General features: G+C 38.8%; 1 protein-coding gene across 2 annotated transcripts in view; it reads left to right on the forward strand.

Annotated features, from left to right (window-relative positions):
- Positions 1-4,453: 4,453 nt before the first annotated feature.
- The window catches only part of rsu1 (Ras suppressor protein 1), a 188,704-nt gene continuing 169,396 nt past the window's right edge, over positions 4,454-23,761 (forward strand). Inside the window, exons 1-2 of one of the 2 annotated variants that reach the window (XM_069914262.1) lie at positions 4,454-4,673; positions 4,829-4,940. In XM_069914262.1, coding sequence (XP_069770363.1) covers positions 4,832-4,940 — 109 coding nt within the window. In that variant the 5' untranslated portion in view covers positions 4,454-4,673; positions 4,829-4,831. The remainder of the gene's footprint in view (positions 4,674-4,828; positions 4,941-23,761) is intronic. The other variant, XM_069914263.1, reaches the window with a different exon arrangement.

Here is a 23,761-nt window from a genome sequence, read left to right on the forward strand (position 1 = left end):
AAATGTCATATAGGATCGTTTATCAATACTGTAGAATGAGCGAATTTAACTACCAGTTAATTCCAATTTATGAAATAAATTGTATTTAAATGTGATTTTGCACAGGGAGTACCTGAGAGTTGAGTGATGTTATAACATTTGCAGGGAGAAATGTTTGCGCAAATAGGGTGAGTTCTACACGTCTTATTTTAAGTGTATGTAAGATAAAGAAAGGATCTGATGTGTAAAGTGGCTGGTTCAGCCAGTTGAAGCAGGAGTGTGCATGTCCCTTTAAGTGCACTGTGGCACTTGAAATTGAGGCTTCAGGCTCTTGTCTTGCAGTTAGAGGTATGGAGCCCTATCAACACATTTAATACATTTCTTCTACACATTCAGCAGTCAAGGTCCGTGAGTTTAAAGATCACCCACCTCTGGAGAATAAAGATACCTCTGGGGATTCCTATGGGGATTCCTATAAGTTTAATCATTCATTTCTCTGGTGCATTTTCCTCTGGAGTGAAATTAATGCCTCAGCACAATTTCTCTGTATTGCCGCTGTTATTTAATTCATGATAACTTTCCCCATTCATCAGGTTTATATTTAAATCCGGTAGTGCAGAAGTTACATTGTAAATAATCACGGAGGTAAACCCTGCGCGACTGGATTCAGCTTAATGGAGAAATAAACCTGCGAACTGGTCTATGGTGCTGTGTGAGTATTGCAATAGGTGGAATATGATTTAAATTGGTGGCATAGTTCAGAACAATTGGGTGCATAAGAATAATATCATTAAGAACTCACAGATCTTGTACCGGATGCTATTCAGTACATCTTGACTTAAGGACTGGAGAAATTGGCATGTTAGAATGAGATTGGCATGGCACCAATATTTCTTGATTCAATAATGACTCCACAAGCTCCAGGATTCATGCAGCAGAACTTTTAAGTGGAATATAATAGAAACTAGCCTGTACTTAAATTATTGTGTGTGCAATCTTCATAAGAACATCTTTTAACTTTTTTTGGTGCCTGTTTTACAGACTGTTTTAAATAAGGCCAGCTCCTGTGAGCTGTGGCACAAGGCATTTTACTTAAGGCAGAACTAAAGGTTGAATATGTTTCAAGTTCTCTTGCAGGGGCTCTTGTGCTGCAATGTCTGTTATGTACTCACTCTAACAAATTGGAGGGTTGTGCCCCATACAGACAAGCAGCTCCAACTGCATTTTAATAAGGTCTAACATATTCAAAACCCATGCAAATATGGTTTGTGTTTCATTTTACAATTTTTACACTAACACAAAGGAAAGTCAGATTGTTACAAAGTGCCGTAATTTAACATTTTTTTTCGTTTCTTTAATGGTTTATTCAGTTATTGTTGTATTTTACTTGTCTTTTGATTATTCAGTTATTGTTGTATTTTATTGCAGTTTTCAATGAGCTTGACATTTATTGTGGTTTTATTCAGTTCTTATTGTATTTTATTGCAGTTTTCAATGAGCTTTACATTTATTGTGTTTTATTCAGTTCTTATTGTATTTTATTGCAGTTTTCAATGAGCTTTACATTTATTGTGCTTTATTCAGTTCTTATTGTATTTTAGTGCTGTTTTTAATGAGCTTTACATGTATTGTTCATTGTTGTTTACTAATTTCTTTGGAATATTGTTCGTTAATGTTTTAAGCCCCCCTGGAATAGGGGCAGCAGAGGTTACAATTCAGCTCCTTTAGAATGTAGACAGGGCATAGATTTAATGTATAGTCATAATGGGATATGAGGGATCCCAATACGGACCAGGGGAATTAAACAGCTTTAGTGGAGTACATCTAATTTGTATCATAGCCTACACAGGTATTAAAGACAGGAGTTTTGAAGCGATAGCACAAAGGACATGGTGGGACAAAGACAGACAGAATGGTAGTCAGCATTGTACATGTAACAGAGAGAGAGAGAGTTAATACATATGCTAATGTACACAGACAGGCTGCAACTCACAAGTTCAATGATACATATGCTAATGTTAGCAGACAAGCTGCAACACACAGTTAAATCACAAGAAACAATCCCCCCCCAGCTTGGTCTCTTTTCATCACCCCGTGAAGGGGAGCACCAGTTTCCAACAACGTGAGCTGCTTGACACTTTAATATCAGGCTCCAAACAGCCTTCGGAGATCGGTGGCCCTAGGGTTCGGGGCTGAAGAGGACATCAGATACTAGCCACAATTCAACGGAACCGCCTGACGACTGCTACTCGTTCGCTGCTGAAGGCAGCGTTTCTCACAGACTGCTACTCGTTCGCTGCTGAAGGCAGCATCTCTCACAGACTTCGTCAGGACAACGCTTACAAAAGTCGGGTGGTTCAAAGACACTGCTTCAATGTTTCAACGTGAATCTGCCCATGCCCATGTTCAGACGTGGCAATTTCGGACTGATGTGGGATGGACTAGACTCTTTACTGAGAACTGGAGCCTGATACTCGCAACCCTAATAAGCAGCTGGACTCACTCCCCTGACCTTCATGGTGCTCCCCTACCTAAAGACTTTACACAGACATTACAATTCGGTTATTGACCAGCTGGGTAAAACTACACCTTACACTTGAAAGATCAGTGTTACTGATCTAAAAGAAAAGTGAGGAGGGGGGGGGGGGATCAGTCACACTGACACTAGTAACCAAAGATCAGTAACACTGATCATGGTGAAAGATCAGTATTACTGATCTAAAAGAAAAGTGAGGATTGTGAGAGATGGGAAAATTGACCTAAAATTATGAACATGGAAGAAACTAAAGTTCATCAGTAAAATGGCTGAAACCAGTTCAAACAGGATAAGTTTGGGGCTTAGGATGCAGGAAAGCAGAGTCAGCACGATTAACATAAGAATCTTCTATCCTTTGTGACAAGACCATAGGACTAAGATAAGGAATGGTAAGGTACAATAGAATGTAGGAAGTTGAGGTAGTCTGGATCAGATAAGGGTCTCCTAGCCCTGGACAGAAGTACCAAGTCATACATTTCTAATTAGCTAACCATACACAGATTTATACATATGAAATTAGCCAACCCTAGATAGAATGAGTCAACTCTGCATATCAAGAGACTGTAGCCCCGAGAATCAGGAAGGTGTGAATAAGGACAATGACATGAAGGGACACCGACAGGATAACCCCCCCTGGTTCTCCAAGTATACTGAAATTGCACGTAGGCAGGCAGGATTGCCTAATGCCAAACCTCTCCAGCAGGAGGCAGAAGAATGTAAGGGGGAGGGTATTCCTACACTGAAATCAACTGTATAAAAGTTGGGTGAGCCCCAGTGTGTGTGTGTATTCCCAGGGTAAGGGGAAGCACCCAACTTTGCATTGTTGTAGTAATAAATGTTCTTTGTTCTCAATTTTTGTCTCGAGCAATTTCTTTAAAGGTACTTTAATTCCTAACAGAACTTTTTTTTATTCTACATGGTTAATCCTTTTAGGGTTTATATTCACAAACTTTTACAACGGGGCAATGGGGTGGATTTTCCTTTTAATCCTGAATTATTCTTGTTAGGTAACTTTGAAAGTGTCACCCCTGAATTGTCATGGTCAGATTCTGAATTGAAATTTGTTAAGTTGGTTGCAACATGCTGTCTCACTAACTTGAGAGAGGTTTGTATTTTACTTCTGGGATTATAATAGTTTTTTGAGGGAGAGGGGTTTTCGCTTTAGTGTGTTTTTAGTTTTAGCTTTTTTTCCAATATATAGTTTCAACTGCAATTCTATTATGTAATTCAGAATATTGTTCTCAATTATTTGATCTTATATAAATTAATGAAATAAAATATTTTTAAAAAGTGAGAACAAAAAGTTCTCCACACATTTTAAACTCAGAACGTCATCAATGGCCTGAGGTTGTTCATTAAATACCTGCTTCTTAAAGAAGTCAGTCTATGGATGAAACAAGTTCCAACCTATTTAACAGATTTGATAGGAGTCGAACCTAAAACGCATTGTTCAGACACTAGTTGATACAGGGATCACCTCTTAACTTACCCCTAGACCAAAAACACCCATCAAAACGTTAATCATTGCCAACCAATGCTGACATACATATCGAAAATATTCAGCGCTGCACCCACCCGATTGGCTGGAACTGTCGCCACTGATTGGTTAATAATAATACACTTTCCCTTCCAGCCCGCGATTGGTTGCAATCCTTTCTCGTGATTGGATGCCGAGCCCGACTGCTCATTTCCCTGCCTTTGGTCGGCTGGCCTCACACCCAGGGCACGGATGATTGACAGATGTGCGCGGCTCTCCTTGCGGCAACGGGTTGCTGCTCCTCGCTGATTGGACAATGAAAATGCACTTTCCCTTCCAGCCCGCGGTTAGTTGCAATCCTTTCTCGTGATTGGATGCCGAACCCGACTGCTCATTTCCCTGCCTTTGGTTGGCTGGCCTCACACCCAGGGCACGGATGATTGACAGATGTGCCCGGCTCTCCTTGCGGCAACGGGTGGCTGCTCCCCGGCTGCAGGAGGCAATGTCCTTTTAAAGCAAAACCGGTCAAGGAGGAATTCTTCATAACTTCCGGTTGGGTGTGATCTGGGTTCTCGCATCCGCCGGGGTTTCCTGGAGTTTCTGAACAAATGCAAGTTACAGCTAACAGAAGTTTTATTTTGTTTGTAATATAGAATTGTGTATTGCAGACGGCAGAATAAGGTTAACACAAAATGGTTTTTATTGCATCGTTTAAAAATCTAGTTAGAGGCATGATGCATTTAAGTTGTCCATTGCAACTTTTGAGCCCTACTTTCCTCATTCACATAGCGTAAAATGTTGTACTGTTCTGTAACGCTCATTTGATTTCACTGTAGAAAATGTCGAAGTCTCTGAAGAAAATAGTAGAAGAATGCAAGGAAAAGAATCAGCCAGACTTGGATCTCTGTGACCGGGGTATCTCCAATATGTTGGATATTTCAGGACTGTGTAAGTACAGTGGGGTTCTCTCGTGAGTTTTTGCTTGTATTCTTTGGAAAGGTTTGACACCTTGTTGAGAAATGTTTGGAGTTAAAATGATGACTGGCCCAACATACAAGAAACTGCAGAGTCTGGAGGCTTGATGTAATTGTTAACCACGTCCTTGCCCACTGCTTCCATGTATAATGTTAATCTATAATATAGGTCGTTGGCTTGGAAGTGCTGATATTTGGAAGGATCAAAACTCATTCTGAGCAACTGATCTAACGAGCATAAACACAGTGAGAAGCAACATGCAAGGTGTTTCTGCTGCTCAGGAACAATATTACCAGTGGCTTTAAAGATGGCCATGACCAGGACCCTTTGTTGTATTGGGCTTCTTTCAACTTGAAATTGTACTTTTGACAGTGTGCTTAAGGTGGTCTGCTGAATGCAATCCTACATGTGGTTAACCCCAGCAGGAAAAAAAAAGTTGGAGATGATTGAAATCGCAACTTTCCCCCGGTCTACCTTTGAAGAGCACTGCCAATCGTGATATGAGGAACCTCATGGTCATTCACGGACAATACTTTCTTCTCATTTACGATCACAACGTATTTACTTTTTAACTCTTACACAGGATTTCAAAGTTCAAATTTATTGTTGGAACACATTGCTATAGTATCACATAGGATACGACCCAACAGGACGGTGACCACGGCAGCTTGGCGGGTGAAGGACTTGTACAGTTGGTGATTTGCGGTTGAAGGACTCGCATAAGATGAGGGCTGCTGTAGACTGGCTCACAGCATCCAGGTATCAGAACTGGGATTTGAGAGGGTGCCAAGGACAAGAAGGGTTCCCAAAAGGCCTTGGGTGCTGAAGGCTTCCTGATCGTATCAGAGGGTTAGATCTAGAGCTCTGGTTGACATGTAGATTGAACAGGAGTCTAAGCAGCTGAAGAGGCTGCAGAAGCACTGGAGGTGAATCTATGGACCCTCAGTAAACCTGAAGGGACACTCTTTTGCTGTGAGGGGTGCTGGTGACTCTTTGTGTTATGGCAGACTAAAACAAAATTGTCTAATTTATTTTCTGTGTTATAATATGACAATAAAAGAATCTTGAATACAACCCTTAGATTCATTTTCCTGTGGGTCAGGCAGAATTTCTATAAATTGGTAACATTAAATTGTACTCAAGAAGAAAGAGGTGTATACAAGATAAATGTAAACAAAGATATGTAAACAAGTTGTGTAAATGTGGCACGATTAGCACAACGCTGTGACGGTGGCGGGAACAGGGTTCAAATTTTGCACTGTCTGCAAGGAGTTTGAACTCTCTCATGTCTATGTGGGTTTTCTCTGGGTTCTCAAGTTTCCTCCCACCATTCAAAAAAAATGTACCAGAGATGTAAGTTCATTGGATGTTGTTAGGAGGCACGGGCTCATGGGCTGAAATGGTCTGTTACTGTGCTATATGTCTAAATTGAATTTAATTAAAATACATTATTTATTATTGATATTTATTTTTAATGTGCAGAGTCCTTGAATGAGTCTGAGTCAGTTTAGGAGTCTGATAGATAAGGGGTAGCAACTGTTCCTTAGCCAGGTGGTACTCGTCTTATGGCACCTATACCTCATTTCTGATGGCAGCCATGAGTGTTTTGCGTGGTGTGGATCCTTGATGATTGTTGCTGTTCTCCGGTAGCGTTGCTTGTTGATGTCGATATTGGGGAGAATTTTTCCTGTATGCTGGCCTGTATCCACTACCTTTTGCAGGACTTTACACGCGAAAGTATTGGTGACCCCATAATGCAGAGATGCAGCTAGCTGGTCAGCACACTTTCCACTACACATCTGTGCAAGTTTGCCAAGGTTTTTGATGACAAACATCTGAGGCAGTAGAGGTGTCCACGTGCTGCCTTCTTCACTACAATAATGTGTGATGTGTCCAAATAAGGTCTTCCAAGATAATGACTCCCAGGAATTTAAATTTTCACACCCTCTCTGACTCATCTATACTGCTCCTATTTTCTAATTTCAGATTCGGATTTCCGATTTATTGTCAGAGTACATGCATAGCATCATATATAACCTCGCACCTCAAAAGTTAAATAAATGGGACCCAACAGAATCTGACAGATGTTTTCGCTGTAAAAAGGAAATGGGAACAACAATTCATGCAATCTGGACATGTGAGAAAGTGAAAAAATTTTGGGAAGATCTAAACCAGATATTAAATAAAATCACAAAAAGCAATATACCAAAAAATCCAGAGATCTTCCTCCTAAGTAACATAAAAAACAAAGAATTTGGACTTGATTTGGATGGTGCACAAAAAAGATTTGTTAGGATAGCCCTAGCTGTAGCAAAAAAATGTATTATGTCAGCCTGGAAATTAAAAGATAACTTGAGAATACAACAATGGTATATAGAAATGAATAAATGTATTCCATTAGAAAAAAAAACATATAATTTAAGAAATAATATGACAATATTTGAACAAATATGGGAGCCATACATGAAACATAATAGAGAAAACCTACCGGGGACATCTACCACCTAAAATGACAGAAGGAGAAGAGAATGAAAAGAACTGACTCAGTGGAATTTCTTGTTTATTTTTATTGAGTGACAACATTGTTTGACGGGTTTAATGTATCTTAGATTCTGAACTTTAAATGAATGGGATGGGAGGTAGGGGGGGTGGGAGGGGAAGAGGAAGGGGGGGGAAGAAAACGACACTGTATATATTTGAAAAGGAAAATGTATGTATCTTGATCAATGTGGTTTATAGTGTGAAAAATAAAATATAATTAAAAAAAAATAACCTCGCGATTCTTCCTTCAGGCAAGGTAGAATTACCACTCTTGGTAGTGCAAGATGTAGACCTATAAACAATAGAGTGCTAAAGTAAACTTCCTTAAATGAGCCTCTGATTGGTTTTGTTGTTGAGGACTCTCTAGTGGAGGGATAACTGCTGTTCCTGAACCTGGTGGTCTAAGTCTTGTGGCATCTATACCTCATACCCGATGGCAACAGCGAGAACAGAGAATGTGCTTGGTGGTGTGGATCCTTGACTGTGGCTGCTCTCCAGTAGCAGAGTTCTACGTAGATTTTCTCGATTGTGGAGAAGGTTTTGCCTGACGTACGGGACTATGTCCACTACATTTTACAGGGCTTTATGCTCAGGGGCATCAAACTGTGATGCAGCCAATCAGCATTCTTTCTACCACACATCTGTTGAAATTTGCCATGGTTTTCAATGTCCTATAAACTGCTGCAAACTCCTGAGGAAGTCGAGGTGCTGATGTGCTTTCTTCATGATGACATTAGTGTGTTGGGTCCAGGAAAGATCCTCAGAAAGTAGTGACTCCAAGAACTTTGCTCACCTTCTCCATCTCTGATCCCTCAATGATCAACCGATTGTACACATCTGGTTTTCCTTCCCTGAAGTCAACAATCAGCTGGGAGGAGTCACGTGATGGAGTAGTGGATAATAAAGTAAAAATAAAGGTGAGAAGAAAATGGCAGCGAAGAGAGAAAAGTCGAAAACAATGGGAAGAAAAGAGGAAGAAAGAATGTCGGAAGAAGAAGGTGAAGGCCTTACCTGTCCGAAGAGGCCCGCCGCGGAGAGAGAAGCCCGCTCCCTCAGGTCAGTGGAAGTCCCGGGCTCGGATCTACAAAAATGGCTCACAGAGTCGAGTAAAAGTGCGCAACCGCGCATGCGCGATACGCATGAAAAAAAACACACTGACGGGAGGGGGGAACAGCTGCAGAGTCAATCTCCACAGCTGAGAGAGACACCTGCAGCACAGCAGCAGGTGCAGAACACAGACAATAGCGACAACAAGAAAAAAGAGGGTAAAAAGAAAACAAGGAAACAACAGATGGTCAACCCAGAGGAAGAAGAAGAAGAAGAAGAAGAACAGAAAGAAATGGAAGAAGAAGAGAAAGGCAAGACAATGGATGTATCTTTTTTTAAAGAATATATGGAATCAGTGAAAGAATGGCAATTACAAGAATTTAATGAGATAAAAAGAATTAAGAATGCAGAAGAAAAAATGAATAAAATAGAAATGGCCATGTCAGAGATAGGAAAAAGAGTGGAAAATATGGAAGAACGAGAAACAATTGTAGAAATGGAAGTAGAGGAATTAAAAGAGAAATTAGAAGAATCTAATAAAAAAGTTAGAGGCATATGAGCTGTTAGCTCAGAAGATAGATATTATAGAAAACTATAATAGAAGAAATAATATAAAGATAGTGGGCCTTAAGGAAGATGAAGAAGGCAAGAATATGAGAGAATTTATACAAGATTGGATCCCCAGGGTCCTAGGAAGACCAGAATTACAGGAAGAAATGGAAATAGAGAGGGCACATAGAACTTTAGCCCCGAAACGACAACCGCAGCAAAAACCAAGATCCATTTTAGTAAAATTCTTAAGATATACAACAAGAGAAAATATATTGGAGAAAGCAATGAAGAAAGTAAGAGAAGACAAAAAGCCACTGGAATATAAAGGTCAAAAATTTTTTTTCTATCCAGACATAAGTTTTGAACTCCTGAAGAAGAGGAAGCAAAAACGATCTTATGGAAAAAAGGATATAAATTTATGTTAAAGTACCCAGCGGTACTTAAAATAGTTATTCCAGGGCAACAAAACAGACTATTCTCGGATCCAGAGGAAGCAGGGAAATTTGCAGAACAACTACAAAACAAGCAGAGAGATGAAGACATGTAATGAGTAAAAATGACCACGAACTATATGTATGTGTGTAAAGGGGTATATGTGTGTGTGTATATATATATATATAATATATATATATATATAATAAATATATATAGTATATATATATAATAAATATATATAGTATATATATATAATATATATATTTATATAATATATATATAATATATATATATAATATATATAATATATATATAATATATATATAATATATATATAATATATATATAATATATATATATAGTGTGTATACATGAATGTATCCGTATTTAGAGGAAAATATATAGAGTATAGACAAGAATTAATAAGGGAGGGAAAGGGAATAGAGGGAATAAGGAGGGAATTAAAAGACTGACCTTTGTTACATATGAAAATTGAAATCTTTTCTGGGGGGGCTGGGTGGGGAGGAGTTACGGTCACTACAAAATCAGTTGACGTTTGCGAGTGAATTCGCAAATCCAAATGGAGAGGGGAGATGTGGTTGCCCGACAAGGGATAAAGGGCAACTCAGGAGGGGGAGGGGAGAATGGGGTTAAAGAAGTTTTAAATAGGAGAATAAGGAAAATTTTTGATCTTTTAGAAATGTTGTCTTATAAAGTGTTCAAAACAAGAAAGCAGAAATGGATAAGAAGGAAAGGTGATGATGGAGAAACGGAAAGGGAAGATAAACAAAGTATGAAATGGCTAGGCTGAACTATATGACTTTAAATATTAATGGAATACATAACCAAATTAAAAGGAAGAAACTGCTAAATTTACTGAAAAAAGAAAAAATTGATATAGCATTTGTGCGAGAAACACATTTAACTGAATTGGAGCACAAGAAATTAAAGAGAGATTGGGTAGGACATGTAACAGCAGCGTCGTATAATTCAAAAGCAAGAGGAGGAGCAATATTAATTAGTAAAAATGTGCCAATTAAAATAGAAGAGGAAATAATAGATCCAGCAGGGAGAAATGTAATGATAAAATGTCAGATATATTCGGAGTTTTGGAATAACTCAATGTATATTCACCTAACGAAGAAGATCAAAAGTTTATGCAAGATATTTTTTTGAAGATAGCAGATACGCAAGGGAACATATTAATAGGAGGGGATTTCAACCTGAATTTGGATTCAAATATGGACAAAACTTGGAAAAAAATTAACAGAAAGAACAAAGTAACCAAATTTATAATTAAATCGATGGAAGAAATGCAACTTTTGGATATATGGAGGAAACAACACCCAAATGAAAAGGAATATTCATATTACTCGGGTAGACATAAAACATACTCAAGAATAGACCTATTTTTGTTATCAGCTCATATGCAAGATAGAGTAAGAAAAACAGAATATAAAGCTAGAATATTATCGGACCATTCACCCTTGATATTGACAATAGAGTTAGAGGACATCCCTCCAAGAATGTATAGATGGAGATTAAACTCCATGCTACTTAAAAGGCAGGATTTTAGAGAATTAATTGAAAGACAAATTAAAATGTATTTTGAAATAAATACGGAATCAGTTTATACTATCATTAGAGGGCAAATAATAAGTTATGTAACCAAGATGAAGAAGGACTATAATCAGGAAACAGAGCAGTTGGAAAGGGAAATAGTAAATATAGAAAAAGAATTAGCAATGAAGGAAGATACAACTAAAAGAAGAGAATTGGCAGATAAAAAAAAAATAAAATATGAAACACTACAAACATATAAGGTGGAGAAGAACATAATGAAGACAAAACAGAAATATTATGAATTAGGGGAAAAAACGCACAAAATTCTAGCATGGCAGCTTAAGACAGAACAAGCTAAGAAAATGGTATTGGCATCAAGGAAAAAAGACAAACAAATCACATATAATCCAACGGAGATCAAGGAAAACTTTAGAGAATTCTATGAACAATTATACCAAACTGAAAACGAAGGGAAAATAGATGAATTTTTAACTAAAATTGAACTACCAAAATTACAAATAGAGGAACAAAATAAATTAACAGAACCATTTGAAATAGTAGAAATACAAGAGATAATAAAAAAATTACCAAATAATAAAACACCAGGAGAGGATGGATTCCCAATAGAATTCTATAAAACATTTAAAGATTTATTAATTCCTCCCCTCCTGGAAGTAATCAACCAGATTGATAAAACACAAAGCTTACCAGATTCATGTAAAACAGCAATAATTACAGTAATACTAAAGCAAGGGAAAGATCCACTCGCACCAGCGTCATATAGACCAATATCATTACTTAACACAGATTATAAGATAATAGCTAAACTATTAGCAAACAGATTAGCAGAGTATGTACCTAAAATGGTAAATCTAGACCAAACTGGATTTATTAAAAAAAAGACTCACAACAGACAATATTTGTAAATTTATTAACTTAATTCATGCAGTAGAAGGGAGTAAAGTGTCAACAGTAGCAGTTGCTTTAGACGCAGAGAAGGCCTTTGACAGAGTAGAATGGAATTATTTATTCAAAGTATTGCAAAAATTCAGTTTACCAGAGAAGTATATTAATTGGATTAAAGCATTATATAAGGGGCCATTGGCGAAAGTGACAGTAAATGGATATATATCAAAGCAATTTAACTTAAGCAGGTCAACATGGCAGGGATGCCCACTATCACCCTTATTGTTCGCGTTAGCTATAGAACCGCTAGCAGAATTGATAAGAACAGAAAATAATATAAAAGGGATAAAAATAAAAGACAAGGAATATAAAATCAGTTTATTTGTGGATGATGTTATAGTATACTTAACAGAACCAGAACTATCAATAAAAGAATTATATAAGAAATTGAAGGAATATGGAGAAGTGTCGGGTTACAAGATAAACGTAAATAAAAGTGAAGCAATGCCAATGAATAATGCGGATTTCTCAAAATTTAAGAAGGAATCACCATTCAGATGGCAAATGCAAGCAATAAGATACCTAGGTATACAAATAAATAAAAATCTCGGCCATCTATATAAACTCAATTATTATCCACTAATGAAAAAATTACAGGATGATTTAGAGCATTGGAAAGATTTACCATTAACACTAATAGGAAGGATAAACTGTATTAAAATGAACATTTTCCCAAGGATATTATACCTATTTCAGGCATTGCCAATACACTTGACAGAGAAAGGTAGAAACTCACGTAAATAGGGTGGTGGTGGTGAAGAAGGCTTTTAGTATGCTGGCCTTTATCAATCATAGCATGGAATATAGGAGTTGGGAGGTGATGTTGAGATTGTATAAGACGTTGGTGCGGCCTAATTTGGAGTTCTGTGTGCAGTTCTGGTCACCTAATTATAGGAAGGATATAAACAGAGTGGAGAGAGTGCAGAGAAGGTTTACCAGAATGTTGCCTGGGTTTAAGCATCTGGAGTATGGGGAGAGATTGGACAGATTGGGTCTTTATTCTTTGGAGCGTAGAAGGTTGAGAGGGGATTTGATAGAAGTATTTAAGATTATGAAAGGGATAGACAGAATGGATGTGGATAGACTATTTCCGTTAAGAGGAGGAAAGATTAAAACAAGAGGACATGAGTTAAGAATTAAGGGGCAGAGGTTTAGAGGTAACATGAGGGGGAACTTCTTTACTCAGAGAGTGGTAGCCGTGTGGAATGATCTTCCGGGAGAAATAGTGGCGGCGGAGTCAATTGTATTATTTAAGAAAAGGTTGGACAGGTATATGGATGAGAAGAAGATGGAGGGTTATGGGCATTGTGCAGGGAGGCGGGACTAGAAAGGGGTGTTTGGTTCGGTGCGGACTAGAAGGGCCTAATGGCCTGTTTCCGTGCTGTAATTGTTATATGTTATATAGAAATTCTTCAAGGAGTTAAAGAAAATAATAAGGAAATTTTTATGGAAAGGGGGGAAACCGAGGATAGCACTAGATAAATTAACAGAATGGTATAAACAAGGAGGCTTACAACTGCCAAACTTTAAAAATTATTATAGAGCCGCACAATTAAGATACCTATCAGATTTTTATCAAACAAGGGAAAAGCCAGATTGGACTAAATTAGAATTAGATAAAATAGGGGAAAAGATACCTGAACACATATTATATAAATGGGATGAAAAATTGGTACAACGTAGGAGTTCTCCAGTATTACATCATCTACTCAATATTTGGAAAAAGATTCATGTAGAAAGGAATAAAACAAATTACCAATTACCAAAACTAATATTGACGCAAAATAAGTTACTCCCTTTTACAATAGATAACCTTTCCTTTAGAGAATGGGAAAAAAAGGGATTAAAAGAATAGAAAATTGTTTTTCAGGAAGTAGATTCTTATCCTTTGAACAAATGAGAGATAAGTACGATATAACTGGAGATACAGCGCTGGCATATTACCAACTGAGATCCTACTTGAAGGATAAATTAGGAAGCAATTTGAGTTTGCCAGAGGGAAGTAACCTTGAATATGTGATTACAGATCCAATGTTAATCAAAAGATTTATAACAAATATGTATATTAAACTGCAAGAAAAGGAGAATGAGGAAACAAATGGTAAAACTAAACAAAAATGGGAACAAGATTTAAATATAAAGATAAAAAAGGAAACATGGGAGAAGTTATGTTCTGGAACAATGAGAAATACAATAAATACGAGGTTACATATGATACAATATAACTGGATACACAGGCTATACATTACACCTCAAAAGTTAAATAAATGGGACCCAACAGTATCTGACAGATGTTTTCGATGCAAAAAAAGAAATGGGAACAACAATTCATGCAATCTGGACATGTGAGAAAGTAGAAAAATTTTGGGAAGATCTAAACCAAATATTAAATAAAGTTACAGAAAACAATATACCAAAAAATCCAGAGATCTTCCTCCTAAGTAACATAAAAAACAAAGAATTTGGAATTGATTTGGATGGTGCACAAAAAAGATTTGTTAAGATAGCTCTAACCATAGCAAAAAAATGTATTATGTCAACCTGGAAATTGGAAGATAATTTGAAAATACAACAATGGTATATAGAAATGAATAAATGTATTCCATTAGAAAAAATAGCATATAGTTTAAGAAATAATATTGAAATATTTGAACAAATAAGGGAGCCTTACATGAAACACAATAGAGAAAACCTACCGGGGACATTCACTACGTAAATTAACGAAAGGAGAAGGAAATGAAAAGAATTGACTCAGTGGAATTTCTTGTTTATTTTTATTGAATGACAACATTGTTTGACTGGTTTAATGTATCTTAGATTTTGTACTTTAAATGGATGGGGGGGAGGTAGGGAGGGTGGGATGGGAGGAGGGAGGGGGGGAGAAAATGGCACTGTATATATTTGAAAAGGAAAATGTATTTATCATGGTCAATGTGGTTTATGGTGTGAAAAATAAAAAATTTAAAAAAAAAAGTCAACAATCAGCTCCTTGGTTCAGTGACATTGAGTGCAAAGTTGCTGTAGGTGCATCATTCATTACTGAGCAACCCAGTCATAGGTGTATAGTGAGTAGAGCAGGGGGCTCTATATGCAGCCCTCTGGTGGTCTTGTACTGATGGAGATGGTGGAACAGAAACTATAGCTTTGTATGCTTTTGCCAATTTGAGTGCAGGTTTAGATACTGGGCTCTACCACCATCCAAGGGGAAAAAATTACCACTAAAACTGCACTTCAATTTTATTTATCTTAATCAGGTCCCCTCTGCCTTCTGGAAAGAAAATTTCCCCTTTCTGCCCTTTCTTTTGTAGATAAATGAGATTGAACTTTAGGCTGTTATAGGAGTCTTTGGTAAAAGATGATGCCCTACTCTTTCTCTATACCCTACAGGTAATTTTTGGAGCATTATATCCTGCACGATATAACTTGTTGGAGGCATAAATCTTTATTCTTTTTTGTGATGAGGAAAATCATTGCATCATTAAAAAGTGGTTGGTAAGTTCCCAGATTTAAGAGTCAGAAAATACAGAACATAAGTAGGGTACCAGCAAATGGGAAAAAGGTTTTTAAAAAATTTGACAGGAAAGCTGTCAGGGCCTGGTGCTTCGCCAACTTGGTAATGATTTAAAAATCATTATTAACTCTTCTTGTAAAATGGGTTTTTCTAATTGCGATTGTTCTTCTATAGAAAGTAGGTATTGTCAAACTTTTCAGAAAATTTATCATAGGAGTTCAGTCAATGGGAAAATCAGATTTATAAAGATTAGAATAATATTGTCTAAATGTATCATTAATTTCTACATGGTCTCTGGTAACACTACCATTCCTTCTAAATCTCTGTAACAAGACGTTTAGCAGCTAAGCCTTTTAGTTGATTTGCTAAATGTCTACCCAGCTTATCACCGTGAATATAAAATTGGCTCTTTCTTTTCAAAAGTTGTGTTTTGATAAGATATGTCGAAAGCAAGTCATACTTGGTTTTAAGATCAACACATTTTTAAAAATTTCTCAGATTTTGGAGTAAGGGTGTATTGTTATTTAGCCCCTTTCACATTTGCAAGTGATCCCAGGAGCTAACCACCAATTGGCCTTTAATGTGTCCATGTGAAAGCAAAATCAGCTCAACGCCTGTGTCAGATGACGTCATCTCATGCCGGGGATTGACGGCCTCGATGCCCAGTACAATCCCCGGCATCTGCAGATGCCAGCGTGAAATGAATAATTGCATTGTGGGATTGAAATGACCCAAGTTTTTGCATGAGCGCAGGAAAGTGAATGAAGAAAAGATTAAAATGAAGGTATAAACTTTGCTGTGGGAAAGTTGCAGCAGAGGGGGAGGGGAGAGAGAGAGAGAGGCAATAGATGGCAATAGCGGACAATTTTTTTAAACCGTGGGAAAATTGGTAGCGCTATAGTGCACAATTTATAAAGACTATGGGGAAAAAGCAATGGTGGACCTGACTTCCCAGAATGCTGTGCGGCTGAGAAACCCCTCTATGCATGCAGCTGGGCTCTGCCGCTTGGAATTCTGGGAGGGCAGGTCTGCCATTGCTTTTTCCCATGGTCTTTATAAATTGTAGATAATAGTACTATCAACTTTCCCATGTGCAGTGCGCGTCGAAAGAACCAAAGACTTGTTGATCCAAACCAAGGCTTTTATTAACTAAAAGACTGGAGCATATCACAAGTAGGTCGACCAGTCCAGAATGACCTAGTCTGGCTAGGAGCAATCCTTTAAGACCTGCCAGTAGGTGTGGCTACACTCTCATCCAATCACAGTCATCCTACACTACCATCTGTACATATGTACATAGACACATTGGTGATAGAATCTGTACTATCACACCATGGTATATAAATTGTCCGCAATATAGTGCTACAAACTTTCCCACCCTATTTAAAAATTGTCCACTATTGCTATTTATTGCTAGCAATTTCCCATGGTCCCTTACAAAAGGTTTATATAGATCGGCACAAGAACAACAGGGGCTGAAAGGCTCATGCTGTGCTGTACATAAAGCTTAATTATGTTATAATTAGACATGATTAATTTTGTTTAACTATAAGATCATAATACATTGATCTGGATTTGGTGCAGGTCCACCGTCACTCGATGGTTCATGACGTCACCAGTAGAAGGAAGAACAGTCCTAACCCCGGGGGTGGCTCCTTGCAAGTGTGAAAGTGTTCAGTGACCCAGTTAGGAGTGGCCAAGTGTGAAAAGCCAAACCCCCATTCCTATCCCAGGACACTGAACGGCCAATTTAATGGGGTGTAGGTGTGAAAGAGACTTTAAGATTACATTTACCAATCCTCGCAGCATTAGCTTTTTTTTTGTCATTTTTGCTGCATATGAAATAATTTGTCCTCTAATATAAGCTTTTAAAAAAACATCCCAGACAATTAAGCTAGAAACCTCCGAAGAAGAATTGTTATTAAATAAAAATACAATCTGTTCTTTCTTAAATTTCAAAAAAAAATCTGAATCCGAGAGTAAAATTGAATTGAAGCGCCAGTGTCTAACAGATTGAGGTAAATCAGTGATTTAAAAACAACCAGAGCATGGTCTGAAAATACAAAAGACTCATATTTATTTGCACTAATTAATGGAATCAGTTGTTTATCAGTTTAAAAAAAAAGTAACCAATCTATGAATATGTATGATGGATACAACAAAAAAAAATTATTATCATTAGGATGGAGAAAATGCCCCACTTTAGCATGAAGAAATGAATGAATAAGGTTGACCTATTCCTTAAGGACCGAGTTGGGGAACTGGAGCTGCAACTTGAGGACCTACGGCTGGTAAGGGAGAGTGAGGAGTTGATAGATTCAACTTTCAGGACATAGTTACCCCAAGACCAGATGTGTCAGGTAAGTGGGTAACTGTCAGGGGTGGGAAGAAAAATACCAGGAAAATGGAGAGCACACCTGTGAATATCCCTCTCAGTAACAGGTATATTTTGTTGGATGCTGTTGAGGGAGATGACCTGACAGAAGCTGGCAGCAGTGACCAGGTCGTTGGCACTGAGCCTGGCATGGTGGACCAAAAAGTAAAGAGGAATGCAGTGGTCATTGGGGACTCCATTGTCAGAAATACAGACAGGAGATTCTGTGAGCCAGATAGGTATGCCCGCATGGTGTGCTGCTTCCCTGGTGCAAGGGTGCGGGATATCTCAAATTGGGTCCAGGGTATTCTAAAAGGGGAAGGCGAACAGCCTGATGTCTTGGTACATGTGGGTACCAATGACATAGATAAAAAAGAGGAAGTACTGAAAAAGGATTACAGAGAGCTAGGACAGAAACTAAGAAATAGGGCAGCCAGGGTGGTGATCTCTGGTTTGCTACCTGTGCCAAGTGCAACTGAGGACAAAAATGGAAGGTTAAGAAAAATGAATGTGTGGCTGAAGGGCTGGTGTAAAGGACAGGGTTTTGGCTTCTTGGATCATTGGGATCTCTTTTGGGGAAGGCATGACCTCTACAAGAAGGATGGGTTACACCTAAACCCAAAAGGGGTTGGCAGCTAGGTTTGGTACAGCCATCGGGTGCGGTTTAAACTAATTTGGCAGGGGGGTGGGAACCTGTATGATAGGGCAAAGGACAGAAAAGATAAAACAGGAAAAGTTAGGTTAGGCAGCAAAAGTAAAAAATCAGAAAGAGCAAGGAGGGTGAAAAAAGCAAATCTGAAGGCTTTATATCTTAAAGCAAGAAGCATTCGGAACAAGGTAGATGAATTAGCTGTGGAAATTGAGATAAACAAACATGATTTGATTGGGATTACAGAAACATGGCTGCAGGGTGGGCAAGCCTAGGAACTTAACATCCCGGGGTATACGATATTTAGGAGGGATCGGCAAGAAAGAAAAGGGGTTGGGGTAGTATTGATGGTGACAGAAGGGACCAACACGATTGACAGGAAGGATATTAACTCAGAAGATGCGGAATCTATATGGGTAGAACTGAGGAATAGCAAGGGGCGGAAAACGTTAGTGGGGGTGGTATATAGGCCTCCAAATAGTAGTGTAGAGGTGAGGGGAAGGCATTAAAAGAGAAATTAGAAAAGCATGCAATAAGGGAACAGCTGTCATCATGGGAGACTTTAGTTTGCATATAGATTGGACTAGTCAAATTGGTAAAAATACAGAGGAGGAGGAATTCCTTGAATGTTTACGGGACGGTTATCTAGACCAATATGTCGAGGAACCAACTCGAGAGCAGGCCATTTTAGACTGGGTATTATGCAATGATAAGGGGCTAATCAGCAATCTTGTTGTGCGAGGCCCTTTGGGTAGGAGCGATCACAATATGATCGAATTCTCACTCGACATGGAGAGTGATGAAATTAAAACCAAGACTAAGGTCCTGAATTTAAATAAATGGAATTATGATGGTATGAGATGGGAGTTGAGTAAGATTGATTGGGTGGTGTTTATGGGGGAGTTGACTGTGGATAGACAATGGAAAGCATTCACAGATCTAATGGAGAAATTGCAAAAATCGTTTATATCGGTTTGGCATAAAAATAAACCAAAAAAGGTGACTCAACTGTGGATAACAAGGGAAATTAGAGACAGCATTGGGTCCAAAGAGAGAGCATATCAATTGGCCAAAAAAAGTATCACAACTGAAGACTGCGAGCAGTTCAAGATGCACCAAAGGAGGACAAAGGGATTAATCAAGAGAGCAAAAATAAATTACGAAAGTAAGCTTGCGGCAAATATAAAAACCGACTGCAAAAGCTTTTATAAATATGTCAAGAGGAAAAGATTGGTGAAATCCAGAGTAGGTCCTTTGCAGTCGGAATCAGGGGAATATATAATGGGGAATAAGGAAATGGCAGACCAATTAAATTCTTACTTTAGTTCTGTTTTTACAAGAGAGGATACAAATAATCTCCCAAGGTTGTTGAGAAACATAGAGACTAATGCAAGGGAGGAACTGAAAGAAATCAGTATCTCTAAGGACATGGTCTTGGGGAAATTGATGGGATTGAAGGCAGATAAATCCCAAGGGCCTGATAATCTACATCCTAGGGTACTTAAGGAAGTGGCCATTCAGATAGCAGATGCTTTAAGAATTATTTTCCAGAACTCGATAGACTCAGGATCAGTACCCATGGATTGGAGGGTAGCTAATGTTACCCCACTATTTAAAAAGGGGGGTAGAGAAAAAGCGGGGAATTATAGGCTGGGGAGCCTTACATCAGTAGTGGGCAAAATGATGGAATCCATTATTAAGGATGTAATAGCGGAGCATATGACTAACAGAGAAGGGATCGGACGGAGTCAACATGGATTTACAAAAGGTAAATCGTGCTTGACAAATCTATTGGAATTCTTTGAGATGGTGACAGGTAAAATAGATGGGGGAGAGCCAGCGGATGTGGTGTACCTGGACTTCCAAAAGGCCTTCGATAAGGTCCCGCATAAATGACTGGCTACCAAAATCAAGGCTCATGGGATTGGGGGCAAAATATTGATGTGGATTGAGAACTGGCTGACAGGTAGAAGACAGAGAGTTGGGATAAATGGCTTGTTTTCTGAGTGGCAGGCGGTGACCAGTGGGGTGCCACAGGGATCTGTACTGGGACCCCAGCTGTTCACAATTTACATTAATGATCTGGATGAGGGGGATTGGATGTAATATCTCCAAATTTGCAGATGACACTAAGCTAGGAGGGGTTGTGTGCACGGAAGAGGGGGTCAGGAAGCTCCAGTGTGATTTAGATAATTTGAGGGACTGGGCAGATACATGGCAAATGCACTACAATGTGGATAAATGTGAGGTTATCCACTTTGGTAATACAAACCGGAGGGCAGATTACTATTTGAATGGCAATAGATTAAGAGATGGGGAAGTGCAGAGAGACCTAGGGGTACTTGTACATCAGTCTCTGAAGGCGAGCATGCAGGTACAGCTGGCGGTTAAAAAGGCAAATGGTATGTTGGCCTTCATATCAAGAGGGTTTGAGTATAGGAACAAGGATACCTTACTGCAGCTGTATAGGGCCCTGGTGAGATCACACCTGGAGTATTGTGTGCAGTTTTGGTCATCTTATCTAAGGAAGGATGTTCTTGCAATGGAGGGAGTGCAGAGGCGATTCACCAGGCTGATACCCGGAATGGCAGGAATGACTTATGAGGAAAGATTGCGCAAATTGGGATTGTACTTGCTGGAGTTTAAAAGATTGAGAGGGGATCTCATAGAGACATATAAAATTCTGGCAGGACTGGACAGAATGGATGCAGATGGGATGTTTCCAATGATGGGAAAATCCAGAACCCGGGACCATGGTTTGAGGATAATAGGCAAACCATTTAGGACCGAGATGAGGAGGAATTTCTTTACCCAGAGGGTGGTGAATCTGTGGAATTCATTGCCACAGAGGGCAGTAAAGGCAGGTTCATTAAATATATTTAAGAGGGAATTAGATCTATTAAAGGTTACGGAGAGAAGGCGGGGACGGGGTACTGAACTTTAAGATCAGCCATGATCTCGTTGAATGGCGGAGCAGGGTCGAATGACCAACTCCTGCTCCTATCTTCTATGTTTCTATGTAGCTGTTTTAGAAGACGAATGGTCTAAGACAGGGATTAACCAACAGTTGAAATCTCCACCCATTACCAGAGAATATAAGTTTAAATCCAGTAAGGAAGAAAATAAATCTTTTTTAAAAAAAAACCCAGATCATCAACATTAGGACCATAAACGTTAGCCAAAGCAATCCTTCTTTTATATAGTTTTCCATAAACAATAAGAAAACGACCATTGGTGTCAGAGAACATTATGATGAACAAAAGGAATAAATTGGTCAATTAAAATCGAATCCTCTCAGGCCTTTGCAGTAGAAGACACGTGAAAGGGCTGCCCCTTCCAACATTGAAAAAAACACGGTGTCATTCAAATGGATGTGCATTTCTTGTAAAAATATAATGTCAGCCTTGAACTTTTAATATGAATAAATATTTTCTTATGCATAATAGGATGATTTTAAACCATGCATATTCCAACTCTCAATGTTTATAACTTCACTCGTATTAACTAAATTAAAAGCAAAGATATTTGAACAGAAAATTCATAAACCAAATAACTCCATTTGGCTGTGAGATTAGAAAAGCTCGACACAAGAAGGAATGAAAGCAATCGTAAATCACCATAGCAACTTCAAAAGAGGAGTCCAAAAGCAAATCCTCCCTCCCCCCCAAAAAAGATCCCAAGAGATAACAAGCTAAATCTCAAACAATCCACTCCCCCCCTCCCCCAATTCTTCCTTGAAGGCAACACTCCTTATCTAAATATAAACTTCAGTAATTCTTCCAGCTACTAAACTGACTTATTGTGATTAATGTCTATGTCGCAAGGTCAGATTTAGACAGCTCAACAAAAAATGGCCATTAGATGTACAGGCCAATCAAATTTAACATAACTTAAATTATTGCAGAAGAGCAAGTCAAAGTACTAAATAACAAAAAAAATCAAGCTCTTACAATAATATCAAACCTCTCTAAGAGAGATTCAAGGAGTGGGGTGAATAGTGCAGTGAATAAAGCACAACAGAAATTGTCTGTGAGCTGAACCAGCAGAACCGTTTAATGGAATCTTCGCAGGAGTTTAAATAATTACAGTTGGCGCACTATCACAATCACCCAACCTCTGAGGTCACGTGTCTCCCAGAGTTCTTTGTGCTCCCTGACCACCAGGAACTCCTGATCCTGCGGAGGCCTGCAACTACGGAGTTTGATGAAGGAGAGGCACGGTTTGCCACATAACCACCCCCCCCACCCTGGGAAACCGGAGTTCAGACTTGACACTGCAATCTCACCTATTCAGTTAGAATGGGCCGGTGGATGTCCCCAGCATCCCACCCGTATCAGCTGATCTAAGTCTATATTTGCCAGCTTAAGGCGATCTACCAAAATCATTTCTTGCCTCTGATGCCTGGGCTGTGTCCACTACCTTTTGCAGGGCTTTACCCACTGAGTATTAGTGTCCCCATACCAGACCATGGTGCATCCAGTCAGCACACTTTGCACCACACAATTGTAGAAGTTTGCCAACGTGTTTGATATCATACCAAACCTCCACAAACTCCTCAGGAAGTAGAGGTGCTGACGTGCTTTCTTCACAATTGCTGTGACTGTGTTGGGTCCAGGAAAGGTCCTCCGAGATGGTGACTGGCAGGAATTTAAATTTGCTCACCCACTCCACCTCTAATCCCCCAAATATTACTAGATCGTACACCTCTGGTTTTCCCTTTCAAGTCCACAATCAGCTCCTTGATTTTGGTGACATTGAGTGCAAGGTTGTTGTTTGTACACCATTTAGCCAAGCTTTCACTCTCCCTCCTGTATGCTGGCTCATTGCCCCCTTTTATACAACCCACTACTGAGGTATCATCATCATATTTGTAGATGCTGTTATTGTCTTGAGAGCCACACATTCCTAGGTGTAAAGCAAGTAGAGCTGGGAGCTAAGAATGTAGTCCTGTGGTTCTCAGGTACTGATGGAGATTGTGGAGGAGAGGTTCTAGCTGATCCCTGTTGATTGTGGTCTGGAATCCATGATCCTGTTACTCAGTGGGGTATTGAGGCCCAGGTTTTGGAGTTTGCTGATCAGTTTTGAGCTGATGACAGTTGAATGCTGACTTGTAGTTGATAAAGAGCATCCTGATGTATGTACCTTTGCTGTCCAGG

The sequence above is a fragment of the Narcine bancroftii genome, chromosome 1, assembly GCF_036971445.1.
Source record: "Narcine bancroftii isolate sNarBan1 chromosome 1, sNarBan1.hap1, whole genome shotgun sequence".
Lineage (NCBI taxonomy): Eukaryota > Metazoa > Chordata > Chondrichthyes > Torpediniformes > Narcinidae > Narcine > Narcine bancroftii.